General features: G+C 35.5%; 1 protein-coding gene across 1 annotated transcript in view; it reads right to left on the reverse strand.

Moving 5' to 3' along the window:
- The window catches only part of LOC123674115 (discoidin domain-containing receptor tyrosine kinase B-like), a 408,546-nt gene that overhangs the window by 105,119 nt on the left and 283,604 nt on the right, over positions 1-19,823 (reverse strand). Inside the window, exons 5-6 of the mRNA XM_045608987.1 lie at positions 17,432-17,579; positions 1,153-1,332 (exon numbers count right to left, since the gene is read on the reverse strand). Of these exons, the coding sequence (XP_045464943.1) occupies positions 1,153-1,332; positions 17,432-17,579 (328 nt within the window). The remainder of the gene's footprint in view (positions 1-1,152; positions 1,333-17,431; positions 17,580-19,823) is intronic.

Genomic DNA, 19,823 nt, shown 5'->3' on the forward strand with positions numbered 1-19,823 from the left:
CCATGATATTCATTAATTGAATTCTCATATCCTTTGGAGTCTATGTGAAAAGCATTCCCATATATCCGTCAGTCAACATAGATGCTTGTAATGAGAATAAATGATGAATCGTTAATAAATGCAGATCCACGAAGGAGATGAAAAAGATAGCATTGGTGGAAATGTCAGTTTTCTGCATTTCCTTTGATCACCAGTTAATGAGCATTTAGTGCATCTGAAAGGAAAAATATATTCAACAGAAATGATGAACTGTTCACGACATATCTCTCAGATTCAGAGGAAACATGATGAAATTCACCCTTCGGCAAACTCAGCTAGCTATCCGGTTCATAGCTTGAGGATTCATTCCATCGCATATGTTCGGTTCGAAATCAATTTTGATTCAGGAAATGCAGACAGAAATTTTGATTTTATTAGCCTCAATGTCTCTTTTTGTTTCAGCATGTATTTCAATATATTGTTGAAATCGTGATTAACTTTGATATGTTTTGTGTCCTTGATGTATTTGTAGTTTCTAGTTCTATGCTCTCCTCTTCTGTGCTTGCGACATTCCTAAGGTACCTAACCTTAAAAATTGAATTGTCTTCGAACATCACGTTTCAGAAGTTTATAAATTGCTTAATTGAATTTTGTTTTGAGATTAGTTTACCTATCAGTAATATTGTTTGTATAATTCTCTCCCTTTTGTTGTTGATATGTTTTCTTGTAGTTCAGGTCTGAGGATGTGGAGTTTTCAGCTTCTCGAAACTGGTTACTATCAAAAAAAACTATTTGGAAGGTTCTGTGATGTTATTAAGGATATCTCAATAGATATTCTGAATGAAAGGTAGGTTCACATTTTTTCAAAAACAAGTTTTTAAGGATCGTTAAACCAGGCCTTGTACTAGTATGCGAATCCCCGTATCACACGAGGCCTTTCTGGTTTCTGTTTTGACGATATTCATGGTAAGATTTCTGACAGAAACTAAATGCGTATGTTGTATCCTATACTCCTTACCCCTTCCTGAAATTTTCATGAAAATCCATAAAGACGTTCAAGAGTTATGCAGAATGTCTTGATGAATGAAACACTTTGTTTTATCGGATATAAACAAAAAAGCAAATGAAGTTCATCCATTATCTCCCAATGTGGGAAGAATAATGCTTTCTTACCTGAATTTTCACCTTGCAGTTGCTTCTGATAATCATCGTCTCCATAAAGCCCATCAATCAGCTGACCGAGGCCATCTTTAACGTAGTTACCTTCGATAATACCATCGTAACTAATGTCCTCGAGGTTTATGTTCTTATCTCTTATCTCACCCTTGGGTGCGCTGTACTTAACAACGCTTTCTGCAAAAAAAATTATTTCAGTCTAATTTATCTTGGATGGATAAATAATGGAGATCGATATATCAAACGTATTCGAATATAAAACATGTAACGTATTCGGAAAATATTAATTCCAATGTAGAATTAGAAAGCCCATATGTTATTGTTCTTTTTTTCATATTTATTTATTTTTTATTCGATTATTTATATTCCAGAAGTTATATTTTATCTATAGGTAATCGGACTCTAATATTATTAACTAATGGACCCAGCAGGAGTTGTCGCACCAAATTTATATTGCTTTTTGTCGCATGTAACTTCTGCATGTCAAAATCTTTGGATTTCATATTAGAATCATAATTTTCGACTACTTTAGAATCTAGAACAACCTTTGTATGATCGACATATTCAATACAATGTCTATTAAACTGACGCCAATTTATGTTATTCAACTTGACGTCAATTGTCATAATTTATAACCTGGGAAAAATCACCCATCCTGACGTTTACTGTCAGATGATATTAAGGGACTCATGTCACCTATGTTGGTGATAAATTCTCTGGTTTCTGGAATAATGAGAAATTCTCCCCATTGGACACAAAGCTTAGGTGGTAAGGACTCAAGGTGTCACATTTGCCCATACACACTCTGGCTTTCAATCAAATAGTGTCAGTTCTCATTTGGTTGCCTCAGATATTGGGTGATGAGATCTAACGCTTCTCACCTTCGATGACACCAAGTTTCTCTATGGTTCATTCTCAAGATTTCTGTCTTCTTATTTCTATAAAACGTCGAATTCTTCTTATGTCTCCTTATCTTTCAATTTTCAATTCTTTGTGATAACCATTCTGCTTTTCAGGAAAGAGACAAATCCAACAAATCAATAATTACGAATTATATCAGCTGTTCTACGAGTCAAATATTATGTAACTAACCCAATTTCGCATAAAAAGTTACAGGAATGATATCCAACATGAAATCAATTTATATAATTAAGTTTTCAATAGACGTTGATTGTCTAGGAAAGATTTTCAACGTCCGTATGCCGAATCCAGCATCTTCATATCTCAAATTCTGGCCGCAATCTTCAACGAACACTGTTTGGTGAATAGTAAATAAATATCCTTTATAGTGTAACGGGAACTAACCTACTAAATCCTGTTATTAAATTAGCTAAGCAGGAAACAGAAGCTACGTGGAAGGCTTACTTCCAGTACATTAATCTAATAAAGAGGAAAATAGGGAAAAGGCAAGGCTTGATGCTTGAATACCGAGAACTTCCGCCGTCACTTCAAAGTAATAAAATTAAAATGTGGTGTTATTGCAATATTTGAGTGGAACTTGAGCTTCTGTTTGTATATGTGCATAAAAAAAATGGGGAAAAGCATTCCTTTCTTGAAGAGGTTTTTTACTAGTGGAAGTATTAATGAAATGGAAGATGTTTCTCATCTGTTGCATCATTTGAAAATGGAATGGATCAGTACATTTCCCAAATGAACTTAATTAAAGCATTTCTCTTCTAGGTATTCGTTGCATCAATTGCAATGAATGTTTATTCTCGTTTTTCAATCCTTTTTCTTTTTCTACAGTATCGAAAATAGGCATAGCTTTGATGATAGCCAAACTTCGGAACGAAGACGACACCTGAAGAGAAAGAAGAAGGTTCTTTTCACTTGGAAAAACACTTATAACATATTGGGAAAATATTTTTCGATATTCTTGAATTTTTCATGGCTTTGGTAATGCGATACTCCTGACATTCTATATTGGATTATTCTCCCAAAAATCAAGCAAGCAGAATTGAAGTCACAAGCACCAAAATGTCTGTTGACTTTGACTTGATTTTGTGAAGATCGTAAAATGTTCAGAGTAGTATCAAAGTTTGTTCATATCTTCTGAACGAGATAGGGACACCTCTCACGTGTCTCTCTTACTATTTATAAAACTTTTCTTAGTACGTATGCATGTTATACTGCTATTGTTTTAACGTTTCGAGGATAAAATGTATACTTATGTTGCTGGAAATCCAGCACATCAATTACCCCTGGATTTTATGTTTACGAGAGCTACTTTATATTATATATAATCCGTATTCACTATTTTCCTCCATAATACCTTGTAAAGGGTTATCATAAACACGATCATTATTCCCTTGGCTATAATAAGATGGATTTATGGCCCATAATAAGATTATTGTTTGTCCTGCACGGTCGAATATATTTCTGGGATATTTTATTAGAATCGAGGGGATAAATAGAACGAAGAAACGAAGAAAAAGTATTGATTATGATTGGTACATTCTTCATGGCTTCAACCTCGGCAATCACTTTTCTAATGAAAAAATGAGAAGAATCTGTTCACAGAAAAGGCATTGAAAAGTTAGCGTTGGTTGGAATTAATACGCATTGTTATTATCATCTAACTTATCGTTTCTTCAGTTCCTCGAACATGAACTATGAAAATATCAGGTTCTGCATAGTGCATATTATGCTAAGACAGTCGAAGTACTCGAAATCTCGTTGGAAAGTTTTTACATCCAACCATGATTTACAGCAGATTAGTTTCCACTAATGTTTTAGCCCGTAGAGCCAGGACGTTATCATTCGAATGAATTCTCCTCTGAAATTCCAAACTTCTATATAAGCTGCACTCAGTCGAATCGTAGCCAATTTTAATTTATCTTCAAACAAACACAGCCCACAGTAGGTTTTGGTGTACTTAGATGCTTTCAAATTAATTGAATGTTCTATTTGTTCGAGAATGTAATTAATGAAGATATGTCAGCACTGTTGGACTAGAAGGGATTAAAACCCAACTATGTTTGAAAGATTGACACTAGTAACCGCTTCAAAAGAGTTCGTTTCATCAAGCTAGTGCAGTTTCTCAGAATCTGTCTGCCTGATTTCACTGAAATTCTGTGTGTCTGAGGAGTTCAGTTCAGAAGCTTGCAGAAAGAGAAAATAATCTGGTTTTCAGCATAACCTCATGGATGTTTCTGAATTTCTTTGTGATTTGGAGAGAGGGCTAGAAAATGAAAAGAAGATACAACAAGAAAGGATCATAAGTATGGCGTTGAATTCATGACAGGAGAATGCATCATTTATTCATTTTTTTAATTTGGGGAATTCTATGAAATATTGTGTAAATTTTGGTCAAAATATCCGAAATATACAAATTTGAATGCAGAATGTTCTTCGATGGTTTGCTGCCGATATTGTAATGAAAAAAAAATGAAATAATTATTGAAAATTGGACATTATGGGTACATATTTCGAAATATATGACAGACTAGACCTCAGATTTGTGTTCAAGACTGAATTGATTTTAGAATAAGGGTTCAATTTCAAACGAGAGCGTAGTAGATATAGTAGTGTCCCAAAGGCTGTTAAAATGTTTGACAAAGCGAATCACCAACCGAATGATGAGCTGAAAAGACTAAAATATAAAACCTTGAGATGTGATTAGAATACAAGCCCATGACAGAAGAGTCAGATATAAAATTAGGCAGAACTCGATAGAGGATTACCTCTGTTTTATCGAAAAAAAAACGAGCGCGCCAATGCTCCGGACTTCAAGTCGGTGACTTTCTCATTTTATTTAAATGCTTTCTGTTATTTAATTATTTTTTCAATTATTGTTTCATGAATTGAGTCAGACTTTCAATTTTTTGCTGAAAATAAGATTTAGATACATATAGTAAATTAGATATACTTCAAAGTAATAAGTGAACTTTTTCACCTAATAGACTTTTCATTCACTGGTGTATTATTTCTTTATGAGACTACTATGAAGGAGGGACAATGAACGATAATACCTTCATAGTTTTTGTTCAATTGTGCAATTCTCAGTACTTTTTCAAATGGATTCACTCCAGGGTTTGGTTAGTTATTACATATAATGAATATTTTTTGTTGGATACTGAATTTATGAATATAGATATGATACAATAGTTGAGCTTGCCAAAGGTGTGTGACGTTTCATTGTATATCTAGTGTCAAATAACCTTTGACCTGCAGAGGCTGGAAAACCAGCACAAAATGGTTCCTAGAAAACAAATACGGTAACCGGGAACAATGTACTGTTTTTAGTAAACACGAAAATGGATTGAATTCATCATTCATACTACAAATGAACTGGCTTTTCACGATTCATCATGATTGTGCTTTTTGGCACGAAATATACAATTTCATCAATTAGGAATCTCCGTATGACGGCTTTGTTTTTTTTTTTTTTGGAATAATTGATATGTGTTCGAACTGGGAGAGGAGTTATGTTTCACAAACAAGAAAGTCGATACTTTTCATATCATTCGTGTCGATACCATTATCCGTTTAGGCATTACTCATTCCCGATGTTCACGTTAGTTTTCAGATGACAATATAGTCATATATCGTTCATTGAATGATTTTTCGAATTAGTATTTATTACTGACAAAATATGAGAGTGACTGCTCAGTTCAGAATGAAATTATAGATTTTTCCTTTTACAACCACCGATTATTATGAGATTGTTATTGCGGCAGCTTGTCTTTTAATGCTCGGCAGCTTGTCTATTAATGCTCGGCGCAAACGCATTAATTGCGTTCGATAACGATCATCTGTGATTGTTTCAGTCGATTTTAACTACTCATAATACACTACGCCGAGCTGGTCAAAATCTCCGTTGAAGCATTGAAACCAGTATTGGCATTCTTTCACTGATAGCTGCCTCACTATAGGTTTTTGAGAGCATTCGATGAGCCTCAGCCGTAGTTTTCTTCATATTAAAGCAGAAAATTAGGACGTCCCGCAAATGAGGAGAATTTGGCTTTGAACTGACATCTTCAATCGAGAATAACTGCAGACAGCAGACACAAATCGACTAATATTTCGATGGCGTTATGTTTACAAATACCTAAGCTTGTTGTATGACATCCAGGATCTATTTGTTTCGACTACCATTTAACACTACAGCCATCTATTGTAAAACTGTGAAAGCAAGTTGTACTCCTAATATTTAAGAGTATGTGTTTCATTTCTCCGACTAACATTCAGAACGATTGCATCATGGCTGAATAGCGGAGAATCAGATTCGCCTTGATGCGGATCGTTTAGTGTGAAGCGGGCCTCATACTAGAACACGGTCACAACATTCGCAAAGTTTGAAACATAACTAGCGAACAAAAGACGACCATCCAGCATGAAGGCCTCAATAACAATAACAATAACAATAACAATAGCTTTATTTCCTGAATCCTGTACACAAATATACAAAGAAATGGAAAACCGTCAATATCAGAAAAAAATCAAACTATATCCTAGAATTTACACCACAATAATTCAAAAATTCCGAAATAGAATAAGGTTCCACATTGATAATCAAGTCTGTGAGATTTTTCTTGAATTTTCTAATATCAACTATGTCTAATACATTTTTGGGTAGATTATTATAAAATTTAACACACATATACTTGGTACCTTTTTCAGTTAATGACATTTTATGTATCGGAATGTGAAAGGGAATGGTACGTCTTGTGTTATTAATATTTTTGAGATCCTCGAAATAATGGGGACTTGTTTTCACAAAAAGAACGCACTCTAAAACAAACATCCCAAAGAAAGTGAGAATTCTATTCTGTCTGAAGTGCCCTCTGCATGATTCTCTATATTTTAGACCAATCATAGATCTTAAAGCAGACTTTTGAAGTACAAACAATTTACTACAATCGGAACCACTACCCCAAATCACGATTCCGTACCTGAGTATAGAATCAAAATTCGCAAAATAAATGGATCTTAAAAGTTGCTTATCTACCCGTCGAGATAACACCCTTATCATATAAATAGCCCGATTTAGTCTTTTACATAGATGATGAATATGTTCGCACCAATTCAATTGATTGTCCACATAAACTCCCAAAAATTTAGTGGTTTGTGATATTTTTACTTCGGTATTGCCGAACATTATTGTCTTTGGGAAATTCTCTTTAGATCTGTTAGTCCTAAACATGACGCATTCAGTTTTATCAACATTAAGATGGAGCCCGTTCTGACTACACCAAATATTCATTAGATCATAAGCTGTTTTCGTCTGTTCGATGCAAGTTTTGAGGTCTTTATTTTTAATGAGTGCATTTGCATCGTCAACAAATAAAAGTATATTGATAATTGATTGTAAAGAAGATATAGATGAAGTCAGATCATTAATATAAAGAAGAAAAAGAAGGGGTCCCAAAACACTCCCTTGCGGTACACCTACATTAACCACTTCTTCTTTGGATATGTGAACTTTGTCGCCCGTGCCAACAGAAACTCTTTGCGTTCTATTAGTTAGGTAACTACGCAGCAGATCAAGTTGGTTGTCACGAACACCATAAAATTCCAATTTATTCAGAAGTCTCTGGTGATTCACACAATCAAAAGCCTTAGAGAGATCTATAAAAAGTCCGATGGGCATCTCACCTTGTTCAATTGCCTCAATAATACCTGATGTTAGTTCATAGAGAGCCGTGGTGGTGCCTTTACCGCGCAAGTAACCATGTTGATTTTTTGAAAATATCCCAAATTTATGAAAGAAGTTCAATAACCGGTTCACTAGGATTTTTTCGAAAATTTTTGAGAATGCAGTCAACAAGCTGATAGGACGATAGTTGTGAATATCATTTGAATCTCCTTTTTTATATAGAGGTTTGATTACAGCTGATTTGAGAGCCGATGGAAATAAACCCTCCGTAAAAGCTCGATTGATAATATGTGATAGAGGTGTGGCAATTATATGAATCGAGTTTTTGATAACAGTTATAGGTATATCATCATAGCCACAAGCGGTTTTACTCTTCATTTTATTGACCACACTAATTACCTCACTTTCATTTACGGGAAAATAATAAAAGGATTTATTATTGCGATATTGACCATATGTACCATCTGATATATTATTCAAATTATGTGAATATTCCGAATGCGCGCTGGCGAAATAGATATTAAAGTGATTCGCAAGGACCTCTGGGTTGCCAACATGTTTCAGGACATCTCCCTTGGTCACATCTTTACCAGTTAGCCTACGAAGTATACTCCAAGATGTTTTACACTTATTTTCACTCTCCGAAATCAGTTTTCTGAAATAGTCCTGGTTCATTTTCTGTAACTCCTTGTCATATCGAAATTTCAACTTTTTATAATGACTATTATAATTCGAATTTTGTTGAGAAAAAACAAATAAAGTGTTCAAATAATTACGGAGCTGTTGAACCTTAGGCGTGATAGGAATTTTAATTTTGTTGTTATTTTTAATTGAAATATGTGGAAATGAATCATCAAATATCCGTTTAAAGGTTGTGTGAAACTTATTCCATAAGGAGTCCACATCAGTAGAAAAGTCGATTGAAAGTATGTTCCAATCCACTTGGGACAAAGATGTCAAAAATATCTCAGTGGTAGACCCATTTATTAAGCGAATTTTTCTCTTGTGCTGTATAGCTGTGACAGCTGAAAAAGTGAATATTTGTCCCTTGTGATCCGATATGTGTTCTTCAATAACACTAGCTAATGTGTCATCTTCGATATTGGTTATTATATTATCGATACATGAAGAAGATGTTAGTGTTATTCTTGTAGGTTCCCTAATCATAAATTTCGCATTGAAACCCTCAACAAGTGAGATGAACCTCTCAGCCACATTATTATTTGAAAGAATGTCAATGTTAAAATCTCCGGATACAACAAATGAACAAGATTCCTTCGTTATCTTCATAAGGATATTATGCATTTTCTCAAGGAATATATCTACGTCCGACGTGTTAGAACAGCTGGGCCGGTATATACAAATGATAATAATTTTTTTACTTTCAATGAGACATTCAACAGCTGAACACTCGAATATAAATGGAATCGAAAACTTAAGGTCAGTTCGTTCCCTACATATGATCCCACCTCTACAATATATAGCGCAGCCTCCGTGCTTACCCGCTTCTCGGGAGAAAAACGATATTAGATTATAGTTCAAAAATTTGTAGCTAAGAAGTTCATCCTCACTTTTCCAATGTTCTGTTATTGTGACAAATGACACATCAAATTTATTTATAAACAATTCCAATCGACTGAAGCAATTTCCAATCGATTGAACATTCTGATGAATAAGAGTATATCGCTTCTTTACTCGTTGATTTTGTGCTTTACCAGACGAAATAAAAAATTATTCAATCTCACTCCTTCAGGCCAGATTTCCGGGTTCTTGAGAGATTCAAAAAGATTTTCAGGTACCATGAGCTTGAACGATGAATACTCCTCTGGTCTATTTGACTTCATTTTGGTACATTTCACATTTCGAATTCCATTATTCTCCAGATGACTAACGATTATACTTTCCTCCATATCAGGGTGTAGATTACATACATGTAAAGATCTCAATTTAGGTGCCGATTTAATTTTAATATTATCACCTTTACCAGTACCCAGAATGGGGTTACTACGACGATGTCTTCCCCTCCTATTTTCAACTAAGGTAAAGCCCTCATCAGCAGTTATTTCTGAGGCATTGTGAGATTGCTTAGCATTAGGAAGTACAACCGGAATTTCAACGGTAGGTGTTCTCAGAATTTCAACGATTTGTTCTTTGTTTACCTCTTGTCTCTTTGTCCCTTTATTGGAATTCAATTCATTAGAGTGAGGAACACTGTTACTTTTAGGCAATTTTTTGCTTGTTGTAATTCTTGTAGATTCATTTGAACCCTTTCCTGAGTTTTTATTTTTACCTGCTTGTCCAGCATAGGATAATTGAGTATCTTCACCGAGTTTATTCAATAGTTTGGCGTTCTGCTCCTTCAAGAATATTATTTCCATTTTGAGGTTAGACATTTCTGTTTTTATTGAATCTAATATTGGTGAAAAGGTTTCTCGAAATGTTCCCACGATCAAACCTCTCAACTCATCCATATTCATCTCCCCGACATTCACACTGCGAGGAATGGCCTCATCCGAGGTACACATATAACAAAGCCATTTTTTCAAATCGGTTGATTTTTTCAGTTGTTCTAAATGTTCCACAGTAATATCTATACATCCAATATGAAATATATGTGAACTATTATTAAAACATGATATAGAGTCGTCAGATCGAATTATTGATTTTTCACACTTCATACACGTAACCGCCATTTTGTATTTCTCCGCCTCTTCATATTCGCTCTTTTAACGAATCCATGCCACGGAATCAAAGCGCAAAATCTGGTTTGGATTGCTCACCTAACTCAAAGGGACTGTAACGGGCTGACGCGAAGTCAATCTCAAAGACATCATCTGCTTTTGATTCGACTTGAAAGGCGTTTTCGAACGATGTCGGTCCATTCCAGTTGCATGACTGCTGCAGAAAATTTCAGTATAATTTATGATCTTGGTCAACCGCATCTCGACAATAACATGAGCGAATGGAATCTGCCTTGCTGCGAGAAGTCCCTTTGAATTATATTTTCATCAGCGGGCTAAAGAGGTCACGCTCACAAAGAGACCACGATCTTTCATACTTTATAACGTGCGCTATTCAATCTGAATCAAAAGAAACGTCATTTGCCATTCGAATTAGGTTTAAATTGTATTTGTTAACGTTCACAGAAATTGGGACTTAACACTGGTTTGGATTCGGAAAATTTGGATTTTCCGAATGCAGTGGTGATTATGAATTGAAATGATTCTATACTTGATATATACCAACTGTAACACCCAGTAAGTGTCTAAATTTAAATTTTTCTTGGTGAAACATAGTATAGCAAGGTGTAAATGATTGAAATTTGGATAAAAATAACAAAAGGTTTACAATTTTTTTTTCAATAAATTTGTTAATAATGTGTTTGTCCACCGCGATTATCTATACACTCCCCATCACGTCTCAGATTTATGCAATAAGATGGTCTATTTCTTCTTGAGGAATACTATTCCAACCTACCTGAACTTCATGTCTCAGAGCCGACAAAGACCGTGGAAGCTGGGGAAAATTTCCAAGCCTTCTTTCTACCCATTATGTCCCAAACATGCTCTATGGGCGAAAGATCGAGGTGACCATGGCAAAATATTCACATGGGTCGCTTTGAAAAAGTTTGAACCAACTCTGGCAACATGAGGACGAGCATTATCTTGCTGAAATATTGGATTCTCGATCCGATGTAGGTAAGGGAGAACATATGGCTTCACTATTTCTTGAAGGTAACGCAGCGCCGTCATGTTACCTCGAATAAAGTCTAAAGGTGACCCACTTGCATATGCAATAGCACTCCATACCATAACGCCTACTGTCCGCTGTACATGACGCTCAACATCAAACTGAGGTTCACGTTTTTCTCCCCGACGTCGTCTAAACCTTCTTCGGCCATCATGTGCATCCAAGGAGAATCATCAGAAAAGACGACCTGATGCCATTCTACATTCCACTGTGGACGTTCTTTGCATCACTGTAATCGTTGCCGGTGATGCCCAACCGTCACAGGAAACACAAGATGGGGTCGATAATGCTGCAGTTCAAAAGACCTTATTCGGCGGTGAACCGTTCGGACAGTTACAAGATGGCCTTGTTCTCCTAACCACTCATCAGCCAAAAATCTAGTTGTCGCAAATCGGTCTCTAATGACCATAAGTCTTAGACGTCGATCTTGAACTTCATTTGTGCCCCTTCGTCGTCCGGTGCCTACTCTTCTTCGATTTTGGGCATTATTAAACCACGCTTGACAACATCTCATAGCAGTAGTTGAATTTCTGTTTGTACGGTTAGCGATATCTCGAAATGACAACCCCGCCTCCCGTAGACCAATAATTCGACCTCTTTCAAATTCACTTAGTTGACGATAAATTCCGCGTACACGTGCTCTAGGCATTTTTACAACAACTAAACATCGACTTTGAATCTCCTCGAACAGCTGGTTTGTTGTAAAATTTAAAAGTCTTGCAAAAAACGACTACAATATTTAAATAACAAAAATTGTTTACATGGAAAAACCTTCACGATTTTTTTCTCCAAATTCAATCATTTACTCCTTGCTCTACTATCTATGTTTTATCAAAAAAAAATTTAAAATTTAAACAGCTTCTTCTGGGTGTTGCAGTTTCTTTATCAGTCAGTATATATTGCAGGTACATTTTTTCATCTTCAACAACTAAAGATTTCTAATAACCTATTACCTTGACATATTACTAGATGCAACATCATTTTTTTTGAAGACATTGCAAGACATGAACGAAATGAATTTGTCGCAGTAAAAAAAAGCAATTCCTATGAACTCATTTCCATTTCGTGGAAACTCCTCGTCCTGCAATGTTTATGTTTAATTAACTACAGTGCTACAGGAACAGAGAGCTGGACAGAAAATAATACGGAAAACAGATGTTTCTCAGAAAAAAAATGTTATTATTGCTCTCTTCCCATTATGTTCGTCAAGGAAGTTCTTTCCGAGGGTATTCGGCCTTTTCATCTTTTTTTATAGCTGCATTATAATAGATCCTCTTTAATTTACTCAGAATAATATTCCTCTTCGGTAGTTATTTCTAATTGAGAATTGTTCGGAGGAAATAACGTACAGTGTACGAAATGACTTTGTTCATAGGAAAAACAGCTTTGGTAATAAGGAGTTCATTCGTTATGGAATTGGAAAAATCAGAACTGTAGCGTGAATACGTCACAGCAAAACACAAGGCAGAGGAGCGAAAATGCAATGGAAAATGTAAAAGGAAAATAAAGGGTGTTTTTTAGAGCTATAAAACTTTAAATTGCAACAAGACAACGATGGATTATTCGATTGACATGAATTTTATTTATCCGTAAGATAACCTTGTGGCATTACATTTCAAATATGATTTCTGGCATATGACCGCCACGGCTGGCTCGGATGTAGTCCAATCTGGATGTCCAATTTTCGATGACTTTTTCCAACATTTGTGGCCGTATATCGGCAATAACACGTCGAATGTTGTCTTCCGAATGGTCAAGGGTTTGTGGCTTATCCGCATAGACCAATGACTTTACATAGCCCAACAGAAAGTAGTCTAGCGGTGTTAAATCACAAGATCTTGGAGGCCAATTCACAGGTCGAAAACGTGAAATTAGGCGGTCAACAAACGTGTCTTTCAATAAATCGATTGTGGCACGAGCTGTGTGACATGTTGCGCCGTCTTGTTGAAACCACAGCTCCTGGACATCATGGTTGTTCAATTCAGGAATGAAAAAGTAAGTAATCATGGCTCTATACCGATCACCATTGACTGTAACGTTCTGGCCATCATCGTTCTTGAAGAAGTACGGACCAATGATTCCACCAGCCCATAAAGCGCACCAAACAGTCAGTTTTTCTGGATGTAACGGTGTTTCGACATACACTTGAGGATTAGCTTCACTCCAAATGCGGAAGTTTTGTTTGTTGACGTAGCCATTCAACCAGAAGTGCGCTTCATCGCTAAACAAAATAAAATGGACGTAGTGCGCGATACGTATTCCGCACAGAACCATTATTTTCGAAATAAAATTGCACTATTTGCGAGAGTTGTTCAGGCGTGAGTCTATCCATGATGAATTGCCAAACCAAACTAAAAATAAATCACTTGACAGCTGTTGCATCGGTCGCCATCTCGAACAGTAATGCCAACTTAAAGTTATATATCTTTAAAAAAAACACCCGTTACATTTTAAGTAATTCTCAACAGTAAACATTTCGCACAATGTCCCGATAAAATATGAATATATAGATACATCAATTTCATATCTGACGATCTATTCATCAACACAAATGAATTAATCCACATTTATTGATAATTTTAATTTCCCATATAAAATATCACCATGAATAACTCTCTCCAATACCGGATAGGAAATGGATTCGATGCACAAACTTTTCGAATCGAATGTAAATAAATACAGAGAGCGCGAATATACCGGTAACATGAATTAATATCCATAAATATCACCTATGAGCTATTGAATCAACATAATGGAATGAAATAATTACCAGTTCCACTATGGGGTATTTAAAAATTTCAATCGATGGTAAAAACTACTCGGGGAATGATCAAGCTCGATTCAATTATATCCGGTGCAATTGTTCCAACTGCAGCTCATCGATTGATTCCATCGCGCCGTGGCATAGAAAATATTCCCGTTCCTCTATTTTCATAATGTACATGTAGGTATTTTTGTCGGTTTCGAAATGGCATTAAAACGGTTAGATTTCTATTCGAAATGAATAATCAATTCGGTATTCTGGATAGCGGGAAAAGTAAATGTTTGTCATTAATTTGGGTTCATTTGTTCTGCCCTGTGGTGAATGAATATTCTGTGTTGTAGGCTGGTAATGGTGACCACCTCGGTACATAGGTTTATATCACTTCGATGAATGCGTTTTTCACAACACTCCACACCTACCTGTAAACACATATTTTCACTTAGAAACTTGTTTTTATTCGTCAACAAAGTCACCATCAAGAGCAAGAGTGAGAGATACAGAGATTTGTTGGTGATCATTACGAATAAAAAATTGTTTTTACAAAAATTGAATTCCCTAAAATGGAAAGAGGAGGGAATGTGAGAATACCTGAAGCTTTGAATGTATCTCTACAGTAGTCACGATATCTAAGAGCCCCCCCGCAAGATCCTTGTTGCTCGTCTCTGAAATCTAAAAAAGGCCCCACGTTGGGCGCCACTTCCCCATAGCAAAATACGAAATTTTGCATTTGAGGACGCTTTTTCTTAATTAATGCTATGTTATATTCATAGAAGAATAGTCAGAGACTTTTTTAGTGAAACTATGTCGATTTCAGAAATGAAATGATTTTTTCGAAAAAAAAGACATTGGTGTAGATTTTCAATAGGAAACGGATCATCGAACCCCTATATCTATGCCAGTAGATAATATTTGCAGGAGACACTAACCTAATTCCGAACATTACATTGTCTTGACTTCAATACAAAAAAATTAAAACAATGAATGAAATAATACTAGAGTTATGAGTAAAAAACTGATATTTTCCCAAAATTTAACACTCTGTATCTCGACAACGAAGCTTTTAGGGATATATGTTTATATGAAAAGAGTTGTTCACTCCGAAGTTATTGAATTAAAATTTGGACCACCCATAGTGTTTTTTCACCAGATTCGACAAGCAAAAATGAAAAGAATTCAGAAAATTTTTCCGAATCTGATCTGATGTAGGGTTCAAAATTAAAACTAGTGAATCATCAATCATCATGCGATACATTTAAAAACTATGATGTGAAATTATAATATTTTTCACCCGATTTAAAAACAAAAATGTGAAGAATTCGGACGATTTTACGGAATAATATAATGCTGACCTTTGTGAGCTTCGAAATTAAAACTAGCAATTCCTCAATCATCATTCCATACATCACAAATGTTTAGTATTCGCGAGGCAATAAACCTTTTTTCCAACAACTATAAAATGTGATTGGACTGTATACTGAACTGTAATTAAACATCGTTCCAAAAATGTTCAATTTAGAACGAATTCCAATAGTATATGGGGTATATAGAAAGCGGGAATAACATTCGAGTACAGGTATTCTCTCTTTTTCCAAACTCATAGTTTAGCATCATGAAATTCTACTTGTCACTCTGGTTTTAATGAACGAGGTCATAAAGTTTCCTGCGTTTTCTCCCTTTCCGCATTCCAGCATAATGAGATTCATTATGGGAATTCCTGCAGTAAAATTATTTTTGTAAATATTCCTGTCGTTCAGCTATGGAGATTGATACTAGGCTCGAATTTGAGGATCTACTTGAATTCCAAGTGATAACGCAGTCATTTGCTCCCATTTTGAGTTTATGTCGGGCGTTTCACGTAGAAAATTGAAAAGTGTTGGTTAGTCAAGGTTGTTGACTTTTCGAATGATGTTATACTGCAGTCAAAAAATAATTTTTAGGATTATGGCAAAAGTTCGTTTCAGTTTTCTCCTACTAGTCAAGTAGGCAAAAAAATGGGGTCTATCCGACTATATTTCCTATATGTTGTTTGGGATTCTTCTTCAGACTTACAGCATAATCACACATGTGATAAATGTCACAATTTTAAATGAAGTATTTTAGATGTATATTGAGATTCCTTTTCTGACTAGTAGCATAATCACATGGGTGATACTTATGTTCCTTGAAATTGAAATGGACTGAATTTATATGTTGTTTGAGATACCCCTTACTATTTGAAGTAAAATCACACAGGTGACACTTATGTTCCTTCGAAATAAAATGGACTGAATCAATATGTTGTTTGAGATTTACTTTTCGTTATGCAACAAAATCACTCAGGTGACACTTATATTCATTAAATTTTAAATGAACTAAATCTTTCATCGGCTTTTTACTCATAACATCTAACCTAAGCAGTTTTCGACCAAAACTATCAGTTCTAAAGTTGTAGAGAATTAAATTTGCTATTATTTTATATCCATTAACTTTTTCCTAAACTTAATATCAACCGAGATACAGCCGATCAAAATTAGAGGAATTGTCTCAAAATGCATGGTGGTTTGGACGAAGCAACATTCCAAGTAGTCTGTCAAAACTACGTGGAGTCAAAAAGCACTTTGGGAGCAATACTATAGTAGTTTTTGATGGTAATCCTAGTGAGAAAAGCTACCAAAGCACCAAGGTGGTAGAGCGTTAGAGAATTTCGACTTCTTCATTTAATTTAGAATATAGGATGCGAATTGCGCATAGTTGAATATTTTATTTATTACAAATGATAACTATTGCTAATTCGAACAAAATTACCTGATCCTCTAATTCTAGTTATTCGAAATTATTGTGTTTCCATCTGAAACTAGACCCGATTGCATGAAGTAAAGATAGTTTTGTATGCTCCAATACAATGCAGTGGCTTTTTATAATTTCAAATGGACTTTTAAATAAACTCGAGAGGCCATATGTACTGATGACAGGATGAAAGTAGAAACAAACTTTTCAGTACATCGTTCTAAAAAGCCAATTGCGCCGTATATTTCCCAAGTAAAGATAAAGCAGATAAGACAGCATGAAATGGCGCCCAAAAACATTAGCTGCCAGAAAGCATGCCTCTAATGAAAATACGTCATTAAATTACTAACTTTATACGGTTTAACTGCTGAAATGGAGTAAACAGGAATGAAACTTACGTTCCCAGGTACATCCATATAATTCTACCCTCATGCAAACAGTCCTAGGATGCTCGCTGTAAGGGATGAAACGAACTTTGGTTGCAACGAATGGTAACTCCAGCCGCTGGCGGACTACAAGGTATGTGTTGCTGTTTCCAGTTAGAACCTGAAAATATATAATGATGTATTCAAAGAAATATTACAAAGAACGAAAATATGTATTGACTTGAACATTTTTCATTTTTGAATGTAATAGTTTGAAACGAATCTTGTTAAAAATTCGTAATTTAAAGACATCCTTTGGCGATGTGAATTGGACACCAAAATCTCGTGATTTATCGCCTTTGGATTTTTTGTTAGGCTATAAGAAGGATACTTTTTTTTCCCATAATCCTCAGACTAAAGACGATCTGAAAACGAACATCCGTCAAGTTATTGCAGAGATATTGCCCGAAAGAGCAATAGGCCAGACTTTGTCATTTTATAAAAGTTGAAAGTTTTTCTGTGCATGTCTCCTACACAGTTAAAGACGACCTGCGACTATAGAGTTTGGGTTGTGGTTACTTTTGCAGGCAACAGGTAGTAAAGGTGTATAAAATTGTACTTTGAATTCGTTGAAGTTTAAAGCTCAATTTTTTTTAATATTTTCTTCGGGTTAACTCAAGAAAAACCGTCATCCATTGTTGGACACTTATGATACTTGATACCCCGTGCCAGAGACCCCTGAACTTTAATGAATCAAAAACGATTAAAATTTTCTTTACATGTGATAATACTTTTTTGTTGTGTTTTTAATTTCGATGTATCTGGCAACACGTAAAAACTCTCCGGATATTGAGATGAAATTTTTTATAGGTCCCCTAATAACATATAAAGAATTTAGCGTTTATACTAACGGGTGTTTTTTTTGAGGTATATAACTATAAGTTGGCATTACTGTTCAAGATGGCGACCGATTCAACAGCTGTTAAATGATTTATTTTCAGTTTGGTTTGGCAATTAATCATGAATAGACTCACGCCTGAACAACGCTTACAAATAGTGCAATTTTATGTCGAAAATAATGGTTCTGTGCGGAATACGTATCGCGCACTACGTCCATTTTATTTTGTTTAGTGATGAAGCGCACTTCTGGTTGAATGGCTACGTCAACAAACAAAACTGCCGCATTTGGAGTGAAGCTATTATTATTATTATTATTTGAACTGGGGTCGTTTTGCTTCGGTGAGCCTTCCGGGAACTGCGACCATGCAGATCTTTTGTTCACTACCCTACTCATTCATAGAAACCCAGGGAGGTCGTCAACTTGGAGTGAAGCTAATCCTCAAGTGTATGTCGAAACACCGTTACATCCAGAAAAACTGATGGTGGAATCATTGGTCCGTACTTCATCAAAAACGATGATGGCCAGAACGTTACAGTCAATGGTGATCGGTATAGAGCCATGGTTACTAACTTTTTCATTCCTGAATTGAACAACCATGATGTCCAGGAGCTGTGGTTCCAACAAGACGGCGCAACATGTCACACAGCTCGAGCCACAATTTATTGAAAGACACGTTTGGTGACCGCCTAATTTCACGTTTTGGACCTGTCAATTGGCCTCCAAGATCTTGTGATTTAACACCGCTAGACTACTTTCTGTGGGGATATGTAAAGTCATTGGTCTATGCGGATAAGCCACAAACCCTTGACCATTTGGAAGACAACATTCGACGTGTTATTGCCGATATACGGCCACAAATGTTGGAAAAAGTCATCGAAAATTCGACGTCCAGATTGGACTACATTCGAGCCAGCCGTGGCGGTCATATGCCAAAAGTCATAAATGTAATGCCACAAGATCATTTTGCGGATAAATAAATTTCATGTCAATCGAATAATCCATCGTTGTTTTATTGCAATTTAAATTTCTATAGCTCGAAAAAAACACCCTTCATAATGAAAGTATAATTGTAATTTTAAAAGTTAAGGGGTGTGTGGCAGGGGGTAGCAACTGTCATAAGGGTCCGGCAATGGATGACGAATTTTCTTAAGATTTACCATCTGGATATGAAATATTCTACGTTGCGTAATTCAATAATTTCTCTGCTCGGTTTTCTCAAAGATAACCTAGTTACGTCGCTTTGACGTATCTGGCAATTAGAAAACGTCCAATTTTTCCACCCTGTAAGTTCCATTTGTCGAAAACAGCTGACAATACAATAATTTCATATCCTCGTTCTCGTTAAGCAAGATAGCGAAATTCCAAATGGAATAATCTACGTATCATTACCTCCCAAAGAGAAAAGCGGAATTATTATCTATCTTCATTGTTCGGGGAATATGAGAAACGAATTGTGCACTGAACATCAAAGAATATTAATTTTCTCTTCAAAGGCAAAAACCTGATCCCTATTTGAATTAATCA

This window comes from Harmonia axyridis, chromosome 2 (genome assembly GCF_914767665.1).
Source record: "Harmonia axyridis chromosome 2, icHarAxyr1.1, whole genome shotgun sequence".
Classification (NCBI taxonomy): domain Eukaryota; kingdom Metazoa; phylum Arthropoda; class Insecta; order Coleoptera; family Coccinellidae; genus Harmonia; species Harmonia axyridis.